At 52.5% G+C, this 21,359-nt stretch overlaps 1 protein-coding gene across 1 annotated transcript in view; it reads right to left on the bottom strand.

The window, feature by feature from the left end:
- LOC138786709 (solute carrier organic anion transporter family member 1A2-like) overlaps positions 1-21,107 on the bottom strand; it is a 47,911-nt gene extending 26,804 nt beyond the window's left edge. Inside the window, exons 1-6 of the mRNA XM_069963708.1 lie at positions 21,000-21,107; positions 14,613-14,707; positions 13,247-13,388; positions 8,446-8,578; positions 4,679-4,785; positions 2,733-2,882 (exon numbers count right to left, since the gene is read on the bottom strand). Coding sequence (XP_069819809.1) covers positions 2,733-2,882; positions 4,679-4,785; positions 8,446-8,578; positions 13,247-13,388; positions 14,613-14,669 — 589 coding nt within the window. The 5' untranslated portion in view covers positions 14,670-14,707; positions 21,000-21,107. The remainder of the gene's footprint in view (positions 1-2,732; positions 2,883-4,678; positions 4,786-8,445; positions 8,579-13,246; positions 13,389-14,612; positions 14,708-20,999) is intronic.
- Positions 21,108-21,359: the final 252 nt, after the last annotated feature.

Genomic DNA, 21,359 nt, shown 5'->3' with positions numbered 1-21,359 from the left:
GTATATACACCACAACCTTGGGACATCTCCCCTATCTGAGGGTGGGGGGTCCTACTATCCGGGAGGGTCACTACACCGCTCTGACCACCTGCACAGTATATACACCGCACCCTTGGGACCTCTCTCCTATCTGTGGGTGGGGGGGTCCTACTATCCGGGAGGGTCACTACACCGCTCTGACCACCTGCACAGTATATACACCGCAACCTTGGGACCTCTCCCCTATCTGTGGGTGGGGGGTCCTACTATCCGGGAGGGACACTACACCGCTCTGACCACCTGCACAGTATATACACCGCACCCTTGGGACCTCTCTCCTATCTGTGGGTGGGGGGGTCCTACTATCCGGGAGGGACACTACACCGCTCTGACCACCTGCACAGTATATACACCACAACCTTGGGACCTCTCCTATCTGTGGGTGGGGGGTCCTACTATCCGGGAGGGACACTACACCGCTCTGACCACCTGCACAGCACACACCACAACCTTGGGACCTCTCCCCTATCTGTGGGTGGGGGGGTCCTACTATCCGGGAGGGTCACTACACCGCTCTGACCACCTGCACAGTATATACACCGCAACCTTGGGACATCTCCCCTATCTGTGGGTGGGGGGGTCCTACTATCCGGGAGGGACACTACACCGCTCTGACCACCTGCACAGTATATACACCACAACCTTGGGACCTCTCCCCTATCTGTGGGTGGGGGGTCCTACTATCCGGGAGGGACACTACACCGCTCTGACCACCTGCACAGTATATACACCACAACCTTGGGACCTCTCCCCTATCTGTGGGTGGGGGTCCTACTATCCGGGAGGGACACTACACCGCTCTGACCACCTGCACAGTATATACACCACAACCTTGGGACCTCTCCCCTATCTGTGGGTGGGGGGTCCTACTATCCGGGAGGGCCACTACACCGCTCTGACCACCTGCACAGTATATACACCACAACCTTGGGACCTCTCCCCTATCTGTGGGTGGGGGGTCCTACTATCCGGGAGGGACACTACACCGCTCTGTCCACCTGCACAGTATATACACCGCACCCTTGGGACCTCTCCCCTATCTGTGGGTGGGGGGTCCTACTATCCGGGAGGGACACTACACTACTCACCTCCACCTGCTCAGTATATACACCACAACCTTGGGACCTCTCCCCTATCTGTGGGTGGGGGGTCCTACTATCCGGGAGGGACACTACATCGCTCTGACCACCTGCACAGTATATACACCACAACCTTGGGACCTCTCCCCTATCTGTGGGTGGGGGGTCCTACTATCCGGGAGGGACACTACACCGCTCTGACCACCTGCACAGTATATACACCACAACCTTGGGGCCTCTCCCCTATCTGTGGGTGGGGGGTCCTACTATCCGGGAGGGACACTACACCGCTCTGACCACCTGCACAGTATATACACCACAACCTTGGGACATCTCCCCTATCTGTGGGTGGGGGGTCCTACTATCCGGGAGGGACACTACACCGCTCTGACCACCTGCACAGTATATACACCACAACCTTGGGACCTCTCCCCTATCTGTGGGTGGGGGGTCCTACTATCCGGGAGGGTCACTACACCGCTCTGACCACCTGCACAGTATATACACCACAACCTTGGGACCTCTCCTATCTGTGGGTGGGGGGTCCTACTATCCGGGAGGGACACTACACCGCTCTGACCACCTGCACAGTATATACACCACAACCTTGGGACCTCTCCCCTATCTGTGGGTGGGGGGTCCTACTATCCGGGAGGGACACTACACCGCTCTGACCACCTGCACAGTATATACACCACAACCTTGGGACCTCTCTCCTATCTGTGGGTGGGGGGTCCTACTATCCGGGAGGGACACTACACCGCTCTGACCACCTGCACAGTATATACACCACAACCTTGGGACCTCTCCCCTATCTGTGGGTGGGGGGTCCTACTATCCGGGAGGGTCACTACACCGCTCTGACCACCTGCACAGTATATACACCACAACCTTGGGACCTCTCCTATCTGTGGGTGGGTGGTCCTACTATCCGGGAGGGACACTACACCGCTCTGACCACCTGCACAGTATATACACCACAACCTTGGGACCTCTCCCCTATCTGTGGGTGGGGGGTCCTACTATCCGGGAGGGACACTACACCGCTCTGACCACCTGCACAGTATATACACCACAACCTTGGGACCTCTCCCCTATCTGTGGGTGGGGGGTCCTACTATCCGGGAGGGACACTACACCGCTCTGACCACCTGTGACTACACTATCCCAAGGGACCCTACAGGACACCGACCACAGGGGAGAAGGGTACAACCGGCCTTACACTATAACAGCAGGCGTGCCATCCCACCTGTGTGCCCACCAGGCCCTGGTGTCACATGACAAACCCCTAAGGTCCGGCTGTATCTCGGCCATCCCACCTGTGTGCCCACCAGGCCCTGGTGTCACATGACAAACCCCTAAGGTCCGGCTGTATCTCGGCCATCCCACCTGTGTGCCCACCAGGCCCTGGTGTCACATGACAAACCCCTAAGGTCCGGCTGTATCTCGGCCATCCCACCTGTGTGCCCACCAGGCCCTGGTGTCACATGACAAACCCCTAAGGTCCGGCTGTATCTCGGCCATCCCACCTGTGTGCCCGCACTACAACACCTAGCAAGTGACCGGCCGTCCCCCCGATATAACACCTCCGGGGGTCACCACACTATTACTTACCAATATAAAATGGAGAATTTTCCGGTTTGGCGAAGTCGTCCACGTAGGACAATCCGAGGGGCTCGATGGGAGTCTCTCCGATCCCTTGTAGAATATTCCCGATGAGAACGAAAATCCACATCAGAGACTCAGAGGATCCTGCTTGGCAAACTGATAACAGATAGGGGGCGCTCACTGGTTACCATATCACATACTAGAACCCAGTGACCTCACAGGTAGCCCCCAAACTATCATCTTATCAGAGCTATCAATGATGTAACAGCAGAATAGTGAGTGCAGCTCTGGTAGATGAGACATGATGTAACAGCAGTATAGTGAGTGCAGCTCTGGAGGATGAGACATGATGTAACAGCAGTATAGTGAGTGCAGCTCTGGGGGATGAGACATGATGTAACAGCAGAATAGTGACTGCAGCTCTGGAGGATGAGACAGGATGTAACAGCAGAATAGTGAGTGCAGCTCTGGAGGATGAGACATGATGTAACAGCAGAATAGTGAGTGCAGCTCTGGAGGATGAGACATGATGTAACAGCAGAATAGTGAGTGCAGCTCTGGAGGATGAGACATGATGTAACAGCAGAATAGTGAGTGCAGCTCTGGAGGATGAGACATGATGTAACAGCAGAATAGTGAGTGCAGCTCTGGAGGATGAGACATGATGTAACAGCAGAATAGTAAGTGCAGCTCTGGAGGATGAGACAGGATGTAACAGCAGAATAGTGAGTGCAGTTCTGGAGGATGAGACATGATGTAACAGCAGAATAGTGAGTGCAGCTCTGGAGGATGAGACAGGATGTAAGAGCAGAATAGTGAGTGCAGCTCTGGAGGATGAGACATGATGTAACAGCAGAATAGTGAGTGCAGCTCTGGAGGATGAGACATGATGTAACAGCAGAATAGTGAGTGCAGCTCTGGAGGATGAGACATGATGTAACAGCAGAATAGTGAGTGCAGCTCTGGAGGATGAGACATGATGTAACAGCAGAATAGTGAGTGCAGTTCTGGAGGATGAGACATAATGTAACAGCAGAATAGTGAGTGCAGCTCTGGAGGATGAGACAGGATGTAAGAGCAGAATAGTGAGTGCAGCTCTGGAGGAGGAGACAGGATGTAACAGCAGAATAGTGAGTGCAGCTCTGGAGGATGAGACATGGTGTAACAGCAGAATAGTGAGTGCAGCTCTGGAGGATGAGACATAATGTAACAGCAGAATAGTGAGTGCAGCTCTGGAGGATGAGACATGATGTAACAGCAGAATAGTGAGTGCAGCTCTGGAGGAGGAGATATGATGTAACAGCAGTATAGTGTCTCCTCCTCCAGAGCTGCACTCACTATTCTGCTGTTACCTCATGTCTCATCCTCCAGAGCTTCACTCATGATGTAACAGCAGAATAGTGAGTGAAGCTCTGGAGGATGAGACATGAGGTAACAGCAGAATAGTGAGTGCAGCTCTGGAGGAGGAGACACGATGTAACAGCAGAATAGTGAGTGCAGCTCTGGAGGATGAGACATGATGTAACAGCAGAATAGTGAGTGCAGCTGTGGAGGTGACTGTATATTTAAAGGAGACCTGTCACCCCCCGTGCCAGGGTGACAGGCTCCCGACCCCCCGTTACAGCCCCCTATACTCACCTGATCCCGCTTCCTGATCCGGTCGGGTCACGGAGATATGAGCGCCTGAAGCCCGGCGCGCGCGCTCACAAGAGAGTCCGATGCCCATAGAGAATGACGGAGCATCGGACTCCCCATTCATTCTCTGTCATTCTCTATGGGCATCGGACTCTCCTGTGAGCGCCCGCGCCGGGCTTCAGGCGCTCATATCTCCGTGACCCGGCGGGATCAGGTGAGTATAGGGGGCTGTAACGGGGGGTCGGGAGCCTGTCACCCCGGCACAATCCTCTTTAAGTGGAATGTACAGGTAGGAAACCAAAAAGAAATGACAGAACCTTCAGGAACCTCGGGGGCCGTCGCTCGGCTCTGATTGGCCAGACACAGGTGTTGATGTGAGGTGAAGTTGTCTGATGAGTAGGCGGCCGCTCCCTCATACTGATACCTGCAGATAATAACCAATCATCAGCGGCCTCCTCGCTCACAGGGACCTGCTCACATTCAGTTTCTTAGAGCCACCACTAGGGGGAGCTGAGGAGCTGACTGCATACAGCCTATTCCTCAGTGATAACCCAGTGTGCACTGAGCTCCCCCTAGTGGTGGCTGCCGGCAGTGCAGGTATCGTGTATCCAGCTATTCGCAGAGGGTTTGCTGCTTTGTATCACTAGTTATAAGGGTACGTGCAATCTGTGGAATCCTGGCGGAAAACCTGTTGCGGATTCTGCCGTCCGTCCAAAGAATGAACCTGTGGAGCGTGTAACACGGACGGAAATATGTGCGGCCAGAGTCTGTCAGGGCAGAGGAACGTGAGCCCGCAGCCTACCCCAACCTCTGTCCCTGCCGATTGCCCCAGCTAGGCCCGACAGCAGGGTGACAACCACGATGACAGCCTTTGTCTGTCTCCCGTCCCCTGCACCCTAGTCAGTGTATATGGCTATGTTCACACAGCATCAAAAATAGAGAAAAGGCGGACGATATTGATATTTAAAATAACGTCCTTTATTCTCGCGATTTAACTGGCTGCAATGTCAATGCATTAAAGTCAATGGGAAGACGGACGTTCAATGCGCACACTGTATTGAATAACGGACATTTTTACCGCGGGCGTAAAAATAATGAACATGATCATTATTTTCGGATGTCTTTTGCCAACAGCGGACGTTTTTTATTAGTTGTTCACACAGTTTTCCTTTTGTCACTGTTCCGAACAAAGCACAGGACTAGCCGGAGCAGAGAACAAAGCACAGGACTATCCGGAGCAGAACAAAGCACAGGACTAGCCCGAGCCGAGAACAAAGCACAGGACTATCCGGAGCAGAGAACAAAGCACAGGACTAGCCGGAGCAGAGAACAAAGCACAGGACTATCCGGAGCAGAACAAAGCACAGGACTAGCCCGAGCCGAGAACAAAGCACAGGACTATCCGGAGCAGAGAACAAAGCACAGGACTAGCCGGAGCAGAGAACAAAGCACAGGACTATCCGGAGCAGAACAAAGCACAGGACTAGCCCGAGCCGAGAACAAAGCACAGGACTATCCGGAGCAGAGAACAAAGCACAGGACTAGCCGGAGCAGAGAACAAAGCACAGGACTATCCGGAGCAGAGAACAAAGCACAGGACTATCCGGAGCAGAGAACAAAGCACAGGACTAGCCGGAGCAGAGAACAAAGCACAGGACTATCCGGAGCAGAACAAAGCACAGGACTAGCCCGAGCCGAGAACAAAGCACAGGACTATCCGGAGCAGAGAACAAAGCACAGGACTAGCCGGAGCAGAGAACAAAGCACAGGACTAGCCGGAGCAGAGAACAAAGCACAGGACTAGCCGGAGCAGAGAACAAAGCACAGGACTAGCCGGAGCAGAGAACAAAGCACAGGACTAGCCGGAGCAGAGAACAAAGCACAGGACTAGCCGGAGCAGAGAACAAAGCACAGGACTAGCCGGAGCAGAGAACAAAGCACAGGACTAGCCGGAGCAGAGAACAAAGCACATGACTATCCGGAGCAGAGAACAAAGCACAGGACTATCCGGAGCAGAACAAAGCACAGGACTATCCGGAGCAGAGAACAAAGCACAGGACTAGCCGGAGCAGAGAACAAAGCACAGGACTATCCAGAGCAAAGAACAAAGCACAGGACTATCCGGAGCAGAGAACAAAGCACAGGACTAGCTGGAGCAGATAACAAAGCACAGGACTAGCCCGAGCCGAGAACAAAGCACATGACTATCCGGAGCAGAGAACAAAGCACAGGACTATCCGGAGCAGAGAACAAAGCACAGGACTAGCCCGAGCCGAGAACAAAGCACAGGACTACCCGGAGCAGAGAACAAAGCACAGGACTAGCCGGAGCAGAGAACAAAGCACAGGACTAGCCGGAGCAGAGAACAAAGCACAGGACTAGCCCGAGCCGAGAACAAAGCACATGACTATCCGGAGCAGAGAACAAAGCACAGGACTATCCGGAGCAGAACAAAGCACAGGACTAGCCCGAGCCGAGAACAAAGCACAGGACTATCCGGAGCAGAGAACAAAGCACAGGACTAGCTGGAGCAGAGAACAAAGCACAGGACTATCCAGAGCAGAGAACAAAGCACAGGACTAGCCCGAGCCGAGAACAAAGCACAGGACTACCCGGAGCAGAGAACAAAGCACAGGACTAGCCCGAGCCGAGAACAAAGCACAGGACTATCTGGAGCAGAGAACAAAGCACAGGACTATCCGGAGCAGAGAACAAAGCACAGGACTAGCCCGAGCCGAGAACAAAGCACAGGACTATCCGGAGCAGAGAAAAAAGCACAGGACTATCCGGAGCAGAGAACAAAGCACAGGACTATCCGGAGCAGAACAAAGCACAGGACTATCCGGAACAGAGAACAAAGCACAGGACTATCCGGAGCAGAGAAGAAAGCACAGGACTATCCGGAGCAGAGAACAAAGCACAGGACTAACCAGAGCAGAGGACAAAGCACAGGACTATCCGGAGCAGAACAAAGCACAGGACTATCCGGAGCAGAGAACAAAGCACAGGACTATCCGGAGCAGAGAACAAAGCACAGGACTAGCCGGAGCAGAACAAAGCACAGGACTATCCGGAGCAGAGAAGAAAGCACAGGACTATCCGGAGCAGAGAACAAAGCACAGGACTAACCAGAGCAGAGGACAAAGCACAGGACTATCCGGAGCAGAACAAAGCACAGGAATATCCGGAGCAGAGAACAAAGCACAGGACTATCCGGAGCAGAGAACAAAGCACAGGACTAGCCGGAGCAGAACAAAGCACAGGACTATCCGGAGCAGAGAACAAAGCACAGGACTATCCGGAGCAGAACAAAGCACAGGACTATCCGGAGCAGAGAACAAAGCACAGGACTATCCGGAGCAGAGAACAAAGCACAGGACTATCCGGAGCAGAGAACAAAGCACAGGACTATCCGGAGCAGAGAACAAAGCACAGGACTATCCGGAGCAGAGAACAAAGCACAGGACTATCCGGAGCAGAGAACAAAGCACAGGACTATCCGGAGCAGAGAACAAAGCACAGGACTAGCCGGAGCAGAGAACAAAGCACAGGACTAGCCGGAGCAGAGAACAAAGCACAGGACTAGCCGGAGCAGAGAACAAAGCACAGGACTATCCGGAGCAGAGAACAAAGCACAGGACTAGCCGGAGCAGAGAACAAAGCACAGGACTATTCGGAGCAGAGAACAAAGCACAGGACTATCCGGAGCAGAGAACAAAGCACAGGACTAGCCGGAGCAGAGAACAAAGCACAGGACTATCCGGAGCAGAGATACTAGCAGACTGTTTGCAGCCTGGAACCCCCACAGGTGAGAGGAGGAGAAGCTCCAGAGAACCGTTAACCCTTCAGGTGCCCAGGTCAGTACACATGGCAATGGATTACATCCACATCACCTGCAGAGTCGGTGTCCGTGCCGCCAGTCCTGCCTCTATGAGCGCCAGTCCTGACAGTCCGGGAGCGGGTGCGAGCTGCGGGATACAGGACGGTTTTCCATCGGGATTCCGCAGTGTGCACGTACCCTAACTCTGGAAAGATCTAGTGCCGGCGATGTGATTGGCCGCTGTCCCAGCCGCCATCTTTTTACCGTGTCATGATGAAATGCGGCGTGGCGGTCAGGCAGCTGCCCAGGAACATGATCAGACAACCGATGGCGATCATCCGGGGCCGATGAAACCGCGTCCCGTAATAACTCACAAGGGTGATGACCAACAGGTTCCCTGTAATAAGAGACTAAAGGGTTAATAGCCCCGCCCATCCATGACAGGCTCCTCCCACCACATCATCCAGCAGTGAGGATCCATCATAGGGGGCAATTACACCAGGGCAGGAGTGGGAGAGGGCAATTACACCAGGGAAGGAGGGGGCAATCATAATGGGGTAGGAGGGAGAGGGGGCAATTACACCAGGGCAGGAGTGGGAGAGGGCAATTACACCGGGGAAGGAGGGGGCAATCATAATGGGGTAGGAGGGGGAGGAGGCAATTACACCAGGGCAGGAGGGGGAGGGGGCAATTACATCGGGGAAGGAGGGGGCAATCATAATGGGGTAGGAGGGGGAGGGGGCAATTACACTGGGGCAGGAGGGGAAGGGGGCAATTACACCGGGGCAGGAGGGGGAGGGGGCAATTACACAGGGGAAGGAGGGGGAGGGGGCAATCACACAGGGGGAGGGGGGGAGGGGGCAATCATACAGGGGAAGGAGGGGGAGGGGGCAATCATACAGGTGTGGTGTCCCACCACGGGTGTTGCACCCTTCGTAAAAGCCTGTACTTTTTGTATGTAAGTGGTGAGGTCGTGTTGAAATTTCGCCACAAGATGTCGCTATTTCGCTGTAGTATAGGGAGGACGAAAGCGGCCATAGCATAGCAGCATACCTCCCAACTGTCCCGGATTTCGCGGGACAGTCCCGTTTTCGGGGTGCTGTCCCGCGGTCCCGGAACGGCACCCAGTGTCCCGCATTATATGTGGCCACAGCGAAAAAAACAATAAACCAGTAACTCACCTGTCCTCCGGTCCCAGCAGCTCCTCTCCCGGCAGAGCGCGCACTCCCGTCATCCTCCGGGTCGGGCAGCGGGGTACAGAGACACTGACTGTGCCGGAAGTAATTCATAATGGAGGCTGCAGGTCACTTCCGGCACAGTCAGTGTCTGTATACTCCGCTGCCCGCCCCGGAGGATGATGGGAGTGCGCGCTCTGCCGGGAGAGGAGCTGCTGGGACCAGAGGACAGGTGAGTTACTGGTTTATTGTTTTTTCCGCTGGGGCCACACTAATGGGAGGCTACTAATTGGCTACTATTTGGGGCGCTATATGGGGGATTGGCTACTATGTGGGGCACTATATGGGGCATTGGCTACTATGGGGGGCACTATATGGGGCATTGGCTACTATGTGGGGCATATATGGGGGATTGGCTACTCTGTGGGGCACTATATGGGGGATTGGCTACTCTGTGGGGCACTATATGAGGGCATTGGCTACTATGTGGGGCACTATATGGGGGCATTGGCTACTATTTGGGGCGCTATATGGGGGATTGGCTACTCTGTGGGGCACTATATGGGGGATTGGCTACTCTGTGGGGCACTATATGAGGGCATTGGCTACTATGTGGGGCACTATATGGGGGCATTGGCTACTATTTGGGGCGCTATATGGGGGATTGGCTACTATGTGGGGCACTATATGGGGGCATTGGCTACTATGGGGGGCACTATATGGGGCATTGGCTACTATGTGGGGCACTATATGGGGGGATTGGCTACTATGTGGGGCACTATATGGGGGGATTGGCTACTATGGGGGGCACTATATGGGGGCATTGGATACTATGTGGGCACTATATGGGGGCATTGGCTACTATGGGGGGCACTATATGGGGGATTGGCTACTATGTGGGGCACTATATGGGGGCATTGGCTACTATGTGGGGCATATATGGGGGATTGGCTACTCTGTGGGGCACTATATGGGGGCATAGGCTACTATGTGGGGCACTATATGGGGGCATTGGATACTATGTGGGGCACTATAATGGGGGACTGGATACTATATAGGACATTTTTGGGGGGTTGGATACTGTATAGGGCACTATTCAGTCAGCAGCATGTGGTGACTATATGGGAGTGGCTATGGAGGGTTGCTATGGGGTGTGGCTATGGAGTGTTGCTTTGGGGGCGTGGCTATGGGGGCGTGGCGCACATGTCCCTCTTTGCTCTTTGCAAAAGTTGTGAGGTATGTAGCAGCAGCCCGTACATGAAGGGGTGGGCAGCAGGGGGTTAAGAGGTGTAGGGCTGAGGAGAGCACGGGGTAGGGAGCAGATGGCTAGGGACGCTACACTGGACCAATCAGGGGGCAGGGGGCATAGTTAGGCGTGTTTTGGGGGGCCAGATATATAGGAAAGGGGGGAGGGGCTTACTCACTTGCTCCTCCTGTCCGGACCTGGAAGCGGCTGTGGACATGGAGGAAGAAGACTTCACGGCTTCTCTGAGGGAGGCTGCGGCGCGTCATGGGGCTGCCAGATCCTTGTGGTCCTTGGGGAAGTGAGGGGCAAGGTAGGTGCCCGTCCCCCCGTACGCCGCCAGCGCCCACCGGAGCGGCTCGGCCCTGACTTGCCCCGCCGCGTAGGGAGCCCTGTCCAGGACCCTCCAGCCCCTGCTGTCCGGTCTCCTCCACCCCAGTCTGGCAGGGCTGCTGGGAGGAATCCCGGAGCGCGGCGGGGTTCCAGTGCGGGGAGCCAGGCAGGTGCGGCAGCCTCTGTCTCCCCTGCACCGGCTTCTGCCTCCGGAGCTGCGGCGGCGGCTGACCACCAGTCACAGGGGGCAGCCAGAAAGTCTGTGAGTGCCGGGACTAGGCCTCATAGGAAGAGCGTCGGGAGGAGTTGCAAGTCCTGGAGGAGGCCCGACGTTTGATGTCAGAGGGAGTGCGAGTGGAGGCTAGGCGCCTCAGGGACCCGCGGAGCCAGCCCCCTGGCACTTCGGCCGGCAAACAGGTCCTGGGGCCGCTTCTTCAGAGGATGATCGTGGGGACTTGGAAGATGGTCAGTTTGCTGGGGTCAGTGAGGCGGTTGTAGTTTCTAGCTGGTATGTGTGAGCTAACGTCGCAGAGTGTTGCTTCTCGGGCAGGTCAAATGTCGCTGGTGTCAGCATGGTTGGGTGGCAGCTCTGCGCCTGTCCCAGCTTCGGCACCCGTGGGGGGGGGGGGGCGTGTCGACGGGAACTTCGGGAGCGTCATCCGGGTCGGATGTCTTAGTTCTTCACATGGGGGGCAATGACCTATGCGTGCGCTCATCCAGGGACTTGATTCGGGATGTCAAGTTCCATCTCCTTCGTCTTTGGTCGTTGTTCCGGATTGGGGGTTTACGGATGGGGATGGTGTTCATCTCAACTATGTTGGAATGGATCTGTGGTCCTCGGACTTGCAGGATGGAATAGAAAAGGCCATTAAGGTGTGGCGGGATGCTCAAGCTCAAGGGGTCGAGCTTGCTCGTGGTGGCGGAGGGGTGGTCGTGGATGGCCCTGTGTGAGGAGGTGTTAGAAGTTTTGGTTAAAGGTGGCAACCCCCTCTCCTCGCAAGGAGGTCGGGGACCTGGCTGCTGTGAGATTTCTTAAGAATCGGTGGAAGCAGTGTGGGCAGATTTGCCAGCTCCGAGTCGGTGCGACTGGGAGTCTAAGGTTTTAGACTGCTGATGGGCCGTCCATGACCTCCCTGATTTTATGCTGGTTATATTTATGGGGGGGGGGGGGGGGTTGTTTACATATAAGGAATGTTATTGATTTATATGTAATTTTATTTTCAATAAAAGGCTGCTGTGGCCGTTAATTTCTAATGTCAACCAGGTGTCGTGTCATTATATTAGGTAAGTGGGGAAGGGGGGAAGTGTTAAAGGTTACATACACCCCCGTAGTATGCCATACCCCTAATCATGAAAGTGTTATCGTTTGTTGTCACATGGATCTGTGAACCAATGAGAGTACACTCTTCTTCTATCCTATCACTTCTCTCTTTACGTCTTCTCTATGCACTCTTCGCCCACTCACAGCACACCTTACAGGGGCTGTAGATAGGAAGTCACATGGGTAGAGGAAGTGGAGTGTCTTTTGCTGTTAGACTCTGTAGAGACAAGACGCAACCTACAGATTCTCCTCCAGTAACTCCACTCTGCACTATGCAGTGTTAAACCCTTGACAGGAGAGGACAAGTCAGAGGTCATCTCAACCCTCGCCGTGGACAAGGTCACAGTGCAGGACGTTATCCACAAAGCAAGGCTAGGAACTTGTCTGGATAGAGCAAAGTTGCTGGAAGCCTAGGAACTCTGCCTCGCAGAGCGGATGTAAGCAGCGAACCCTCAGCATTCGGCTCATGTCACCCTCTAGGGCTTGTGTCACCCTCTAGGACGGGTCTCCTGACACTGGTAGGGCAATGGGTGGTTCATTCCGATAGAGAGAACACTTGTGCCCGTGCATCAACTCTTATCTTCTCAAGTATTCTTCCATTTCTACCTCTCACATACCTGTGTGCCCAACCGACACGGGCGTCACCACATAACATCATTGGGCAATCCTGTATCTCACCAACCACCACAGGATTGGCGTCACACCTCACCACCCAGCAAGTGACCGGCCACTCCTCCGACACGGGTAGGAGGGGGAAGGGGTAATCACACAGGAGTAGGAGAGACCAATCACACAGGGGTAAGAGGGAGGAGGAGGGGCAATCACATAGGAGGGGGAGGGGGCAATCACACAGGAGTAGGAGGGGGCAACCACACGGGGTAGTAGAGGACAATCACCCGGGAGGGGGAGGGACCTCATTGCTTTTTGTGGGATGGATGTAATATATTACTCTCCCCCTCCCCCCCCCCCCCGTACATTATATATATCTGTTACCTATATCGAAGCTTCCATCGATCACCCCAACCAGGGAAGACGGGATGTTAAACCTTCTCTCTATCTGTGTGATCATACTGCGAGAATAGACGAACGCCAGAGACTTAGTGATGAAAGCGAAGGAGAGCGCAAAGAGGAAGACCTGGAAAGGAGAGAGCGAGGAGAATGTCACCCAGGGGGCGGGGCTGTGACTACCTCTCTATATACAGGGGGCAGGGCTGTGACAACCTCTCTATACACAGGATATATAGGGGGAGGGGCTGTGATCTGTATACACAGGGTAAACAGGGGGAGGGACTGTGACTACCTCTTTATACACAGGATATACAGGGGGCGGGGCTGTGACTACCTCTCTATACACAGGATATACAGGGGGCGGGGCTGTGACTACCTCTCTATACACAGGATATACAGGGGGCGGGGCTGTGACTACCTCTCTATACACAGGATATACAGGGGCGGGGCTGTGACTACCTCTCTATACACAGGATATACAGGCGGCGGGGCTGTTACTACCTCTCTATACACAGGATATACAGGGGGCGGGGCTGTGACTACCTCTCTATACACAGGATATACAGGGGGCGGGGCTGTGACTACCTCTCTATACACAGGATATACAGGGGGCGGGGCTGTGACTACCTCTCTATACACAGGGTATAAAGGGGGCGGGGCTGTGACTACCTCTCTATATACAGGGGCGGGGCTGTGACTACCTCTCTATACACAGGATATACAGGGGGAGGGGCTGTGACTACCTCTCTATACACAGGATATACAGGGGCCGGGCTGTGACTACCTCTCTATACACAGGATATACAGGGGGCGGGGCTGTGACTACCTCTCTATACACAGGATATACAGGGGGCGGGGCTGTGACTACCTCTCTATACACAGGATATACAGGGGGCGGGGCTGTGACTACCTCTATACACAGGGTATAAAGGGGGCGGGGCTGTGACTACCTCTCTATACACAGGATATACAGGGGGCGGGGCTGTGACTACCTCTATATACACAGGATATATTGGGGGCGGGGCTGTGACTACCTCTCTATATACACAGGATATATTGGGGGCGGGGCTGTGACTACCTCTCTATACACAGGATATACAGGAGGCGGGGCTGTGACTACCTGTCTATACACAGGATATACAGGGGGCGGGGCTGTGACTACCTCTCTATACACAGGATATACAGGGGGCGGGGCTGTGACTACCTCTCTATACACAGGATATACAGGGGGCGGGGCTGTGACTACCTCTCTATACACAGGATATACAGGGGGCGGGGCTGTGACTACCTCTGTATACAGGATATACAGGGGGCGGTGCTGTTATGGTTATTATTGCCATGCGGTTCTCACCTTCAGTCTGGACATGTGACACTTCTTCTGCGCAGTCGCAGCTGTATTTGGCGCCATGGTAACCGCTGGGGGTGGACGAGCGACTTCTCATTGGTCTAATGATAGAAACATGAAACATTGTTTATACGAAAACTAGTTACATTTACCATAGTGTCCTGTAGGTGCGGAGGAGCAGTCGGTGCCCATGGTCGGGGTAGCTGTGGCGGCTGTGTGGCAGATTGGTGGGTGTGGGGCACTGGTCCTGGAGATGCGTTGGTTCCCACCCCAGGTCAGACAGGCAATGCTCCTGCAGGTTGGGATAACCCAAGTGTACGCTGGTGTGTAGGTGCAGAATGACGGACAGAGTCCAGCAGCTTATCCAGAACAACGTCCGGTTACTAAGATACCTTCCCAGTGTAAAACAGAATAAGGCTCCAGTAACTGCAGGTGGTCGGGGAGAGAGCCCTGTCCAATGTAGCCGTGTACTCTGCCGGGATAGTGTATACGTGAACAGGGGCGGTCTTGGCATTTCTGGGGCCCCAAGCGAAGTTATGTCTGGGCCCCCCCCTCGACACGCATTCCAAAACAATAGACCGCTGTGTGTTGCCCCCAGTAGTATATACCCCTTGTGCACTACCGCCAGTAATATAGACTCCTTGTGTGCTGCCCCCAATAGTATATACCCCTTATGTCCTGCCCCAAGTAGTATATACCCCTTGTTTGCTTCCCCCAGTAGTATATAGACCCCTGTGTGTTCCCCCAGTTATATATAGCCCCCCCCGTGTGCTCCCCCAGAAGTATATAGACCTCCTGTGTGCTGCCCCAGTTGTATATAGACCCCCTGTGTGCGGCCCCCCAGTTGTATATACCACCTGTGTGCTCTCGCACTAGTATATAGGCCCCCTGTGTGCTCCCTCAGGGGTATTTAGCCCCCCCCTGTGTGCTCCCCCACTTGGATATAGACCTTCTGTGTGCTCCGCCACTTGGATATAGACCCCTGTGTTCTCCTCCAGTAGTATATAAACCCCCTGTGTGGTTCCCCCAGTAGTATATAGACCCCTGTGTGCTCACCCAGTAGTATATAGCCCCCCTGTGTGCTCCCCCACTTGGATATAGACCTCCTGTGTGCTCTCCAAGTTGTATTTAGACCCCATTCTGCTGCCGTAAGTAGTATATAGACCCCCTGTGTGCTGCCCCCAGTAGTATATAGACCCCTCTGTGAAGCCCCAGTAGTCTATAGCCCGCACTCCCCTTGCCCTGGCGCCAATGCTCCAGTGATGTCACTGCAGCGCCGGCACCACAAGGATAAAGCTGCCACTTGTGACCGCAGGGAAAACCCTTTCTGCAGCCACAAGAGTGACTGACAGGAAGGGAGCCAATGTCTCCCGCCCTGTCAGTGCTGCTGCATGTAACTATGAGCGCTCATTACGAGCGCTAATAGTTACAGTTCAGATTACAGCAGCGAGCGGGGCAGGGGCCTTGTCCAGCGGTCTTGAGCACAAGAGAAGGGCGTGGGGGCCCCCCTGGATGTTAGGGGCCCCAAGCGATCGCTTGGTGCCAAAGACCGCCACTGTACGTGTACTCTGCCTGTATAGTGTATACGTGTACTCTGCCTGTATAGTGTATACGTGTACTCTGCCTGTATAGCGTATACGTGTACTCTGCCTGTATAGTGTATACATGTACTCTGCCTGTATAGTGTATACATGTACTCTGCCTGTATAGTGTATACATGTACTCTGCCTGGATAGCGTATACGTGTACTCTGCCTGTATAGTGTATACATGTACTCTGCCTGTATAGTGTATACATGTACTATGCCTGTATAGTGTATACATGTACTCTGCCTGTATAGTGTATACGTGTACTCTGCCGGGATAGTGTATACATGTACTCTGCCTGTATAGTGTATACATGTACTCTGCCTGTATAGTGTATACGTGTACTCTGCCTGTATAGTGTATACATGTACTCTGCCTGTATAGTGTATACGTGTACTCTGCCTGTATAGTGTATACGTGTACTCTGCCTGTATAGTGTATACGTGTACTCTGCCTGTATAGTGTATACATGTACTCTGCCTGTATAGTGTATACGTGTACTCTGCCTGTATAGTGTATACATGTACTCTGCCTGTATAGTGTATACGTGTACTCTGCCTGTATAGTGTATACGTGTACTCTGCCTGTATAGTGTATACATGTACTCTGCCTGTATAGTATATACATGTACTCTGCCTGTATAGTGTATACGTGTACTCTGCCTGTATAGTGTATACATGTACTCTGCCTGTATAGTGTATACGTGTACTCTGCCTGTATAGTGTATACGTGTACTCTGCCTGTATAGTGTATACATGTACTCTGCCTGTATAGTGTATACATATACTCTGCCTGTATAGTGTATACGTGTACTCTGCCTGTATAGTGTATACGTGTACTCTGCCTGTATAGTGTATACGTGTACTCTGCCTGTATAGTGTATACATGTACTCTGCCTGTATAGCGTATACGTGTACTCTGCCTGTATAGCGTATACGTGTACTCTGCCTGTATAGTGTATACGTGTACTCTGCCTGTATAGTGTATACGTGTACTCTGCCTGTATAGTGTATACATGTACTCTGCCGGGATAGTGTATACATGTACTCTGCAGGGATAGTGTATACATGTACTCTGCCTGTATAGTGTATACGTGTACTCTGCCTGTATAGTGTATACATGTACTCTGCCTGTATAGTGTATACGTGTACTCTGCCTGTATAGTGTATACGTGTACTCTGCCTGTATAGTGTATACGTGTACTCTGCCTGTATAGTGTATACATATACTCTGCCTGTATAGTGTATACATGTACTCTGCCTGTATAGTGTATACATGTACTCTGCCTGTATAGTGTATACGTGTACTCTGCCTGTATAGTGTATACATATACTCTGCCTGTATAGTGTATACGTGTACTCTGCCTGTATAGTGTATACGTGTACTCTGCCTGTATAGTGTATACATATACTCTGCCTGTATAGTGTATACGTGTACTCTGCCTGTATAGTGTATACGTGTACTCTGCCTGTATAGTGTATACATATACTCTGCCTGTATAGTGTATACGTGTACTCTGCCTGTATAGTGTATACGTGTACTCTGCCTGTATAGTGTATACATATACTCTGCCTGTATAGTGTATACGTGTACTCTGCCTGTATAGTGTATACATGTACTCTGCCTGTATAGTGTATACATGTACTCTGCCTGTATAGTGTATACATGTACTCTGCCTGTATAGTGTATACGTGTACTCTGCCTGTATAGTGTATACATGTACTCTGCCTGTATAGTGTATACGTGTACTCTGCCTGTATAGTGTATACATGTACTCTGCCTGTATAGTGTATACATGTACTCTGCCTGTATAGTGTATACATGTACTCTGCCTGGATAGTGTATACATGTACTCTGCCTGGATAGTGTATACATGTACTCTGCCTGTATAGTGTATACATGTACTTTGCCTGTATAGTGTATACGTGTACTCTGCCTGTATAGTGTATACATGTACTCTGCCTGTATAGTGTATACGTGTACTCTGCCTGTATAGTGTATACGTGTACTCTGCCTGTATAGTGTATACGTGTACTCTGCCGGGATAGTGTATACATGTACTCTGCCTGTATAGTGTATACATGTACTCTGCCTGTATAGTGTATACGTGTACTCTGCCTGTATAGTGTATACATGTACTATGCCTGTATAGTGTATACGTGTACTCTGCCTGTATAGTGTATACATGTACTCTGCCTGTATAGTGTATACATGTACTCTGCCTGTATAGTGTATACATGTACTCTGCCTGTATAGTGTATACGTGTACTCTGCCTGTATAGTGTATACATGTACTATGCCTGTATAGTGTATACATGTACTCTGCCTGTATAGTGTATACATGTACTATGCCTGTATAGTGTATACATGTACTCTGCCTGTATAGTGTATACATGTACTCTGCCTGTATAGTGTATACGTGTACTCTGCCTGGATAGTGTATACATGTACTCTGCCTGTATAGTGTATACATGTACTCTGCCTGGATAGTGTATACGTGTACTCTGCCTGTATAGTGTATACATGTACTCTGATGATGGGAGTGATGATACACTGTGTGTGATAGGAGATTAGAGTGTCAGCTCCGGGGGTCAGGGATGATGGGAGTGATGAAACACTGTGTGTGATAGGAGATTAGAGTGTCAGCTCCTGGGGTCAGGGAGGAGGATGATGGGAGTGATGATACACTGTGTGTGATAGGGGATTAGAGTGTCAGCTCCTGGGGTCAGGGAGGATGATGGGAGTGATGATACACTGTGTGATAGGAGATTAGAGTGTCAGCTCCTGGGGTCAGGGAGGATGATGGGAGTGATGATACACTGTGTGTGATAGGAGATTAGAGTGTCAGCTCCTGGGGTCAGGGAGGAGGATGATGGGAGTGATGATACACTGTGTGTGATAGGAGATTAGAGTGTCAGCTCCTGGGATCAGGGAGGATGATGGGAGTGATGATACACTGTGTGTGATAGGAGATTAGAGTGTCAGCTCCTGGGGTCAGGGGGGATGATGGGAGTGATGATACACTGTGTGTGATAGGAGATTAGAGTGTCAGCTCCTGGGGTCAGGGAGGATGATGGGAGTGATGATACACTGTGTGTGATAGGAGATTAGAGTGTCAGCTCCTGGGGTCAGGGAGGATGGGAGTGATGATACACTGTGTGTGATAGGAGATTAGAGTGTCAGCTCCTGGGGTCAGGGAGGATGATGGGAGTGATGATACACTGTGTGTGATAGGAGATTAGAGTGTCAGCTCCTGGGGTCAGGGAGGATGATGGGAGTGATGATACACTGTGTGTGATAGGAGATTAGAGTGTCAGCTCCTGGGGTCAGGGAGGATGATGGGAGTGATGATACACTGTGTGTGATAGGAGATTAGAGTGTCAGCTCCTGGGGTCAGGGAGGAGGATGGGAGTGATGATACACTGTGTGTGATAGGAGATTAGAGTGTCAGCTCCTGGGGTCAGGGAGGATGATGGGAGTGATGATACACTGTGTGTGATAGGAGATTAGAGTGTCAGCTCCTTGGGTCAGGGAGGATGGGAGTGATGATACACTGTGTGTGATAGGAGATTAGAGTGTCAGCTCCTGGGGTCAGGGAGGAGGATGGGAGTGATGATACACTGTGTGTGATAGGAGATTAGAGTGTCAGCTCCTGGGGTCAGGGAGGAGGATGGGAGTGATGATACACTGTGTGTGATAGGAGATTAGAGTGTCAGCTCCTGGGGTCAGGGAGGATGATGGGAGTGATGATACACTGTGTGTGATAGGAGATTAGAGTGTCAGCTCCTGGGGTCAGGGAGGATGATGGGAGTGATGATACACTGTGTGTGATAGGAGATTAGAGTGTCAGCTCCTGGGGTCAGGGAGGAGGATGGGAGTGATGATACACTGTGTGTGATAGGAGATTAGAGTGTCAGCTCCTGGGGTCAGGGAGGATGATGGGAGTGATGATACACTGTGTGTGATAGGAGATTAGAGTGTCAGCTCCTGGGGTCAGGGAGGATGGGAGTGATGATACACTGTGTGTGATAGGAGATTAGAGTGTCAGCTCCTGGGGTCAGGGATGATGGGAGTGATGATACACTGTGTGTGATAGGAGATTAGAGTGTCAGCTCCTGGGGTCAGGGAGGAGGATGGGAGTGATGATACACTGTGTGTGATAGGAGATTAGAGTGTCAGCTCCTGGGGTCAGGGAGGAGGATGATGGGAGTGATGATACACTGTGTGTGATAGGAGATTAGAGTGTCAGCTCCTGGGGTCAGGGAGGAGGATGGGAGTGATGATACACTGTGTGTGATAGGAGATTAGAGTGTCAGCTCCTGGGGTCAGGGAGGAGGATGGGAGTGATGATACTGTGTGATAGGAGATTAGAGTGTCAGCTCCTGGGGTCAGGGAGGAGGATGGGAGTGATGATACACTGTGTGTGATAGGAGATTAGAGTGTCAGCTCCTGGGGTCAGGGAGGAGGATGATGGGAGTGATGATACACTGTGTGTGATAGGAGATTAGAGTGTCAGCTCCTGGGGTCAGGGAGGAGGATGGGAGTGATGATACACTGTGTGATAGGAGATTAGAGTGTCAGCTCCTGGGGTCAGGGAGGAGGATGGGAGTGATGATACACTGTGTGTGATAGGAGATTAGAGTGTCAGCTCCTGGGGTCAGGGAGGAGGATGATGGGAGTGCTTGCACGATAATACTACACATAACGAGTCACCGCCATCCTCCGGGTCATGTGACTGTTATTACACATCCGCCCCCCCTCAGCTCCCTGCAGTTTCCCCCCAGGACCCCGGTGTATTTGTACTCACAGGTGTCGGTGCGGGATCCTGGGTGACCTGGAAGCTGCCGGATATTATCTACATGGACTTTACACCTGATGTCATAATTAACCAGTAGATGTTGTAAGAATTTCCCAAACATGGAGGAGCGGGGAGCAGAGGTCATCCTATTATACCAGTGATGTCACACAGGGGGCGGGGAGCAGAGGTCATCCTATTATACCAGTGATGTCACACAGGGGGCGGGGCTGGGGGCAGAGGTCATCCTATTATACCAGTGATGTCACACAGGGGGCGGGGAGCAGAGGTAATCCTATTATACCAGTGATGTCACACAGGGGCGGGGAGCACAGGTAATCCTATTATACCAGTGATGTCACACAGGGGGCG

This window comes from Dendropsophus ebraccatus, chromosome 1 (genome assembly GCF_027789765.1).
Source record: "Dendropsophus ebraccatus isolate aDenEbr1 chromosome 1, aDenEbr1.pat, whole genome shotgun sequence".
Classification (NCBI taxonomy): Eukaryota; Metazoa; Chordata; class Amphibia; order Anura; family Hylidae; genus Dendropsophus; species Dendropsophus ebraccatus.
This window is presented reverse-complemented; position numbering and strand designations above follow the sequence as displayed.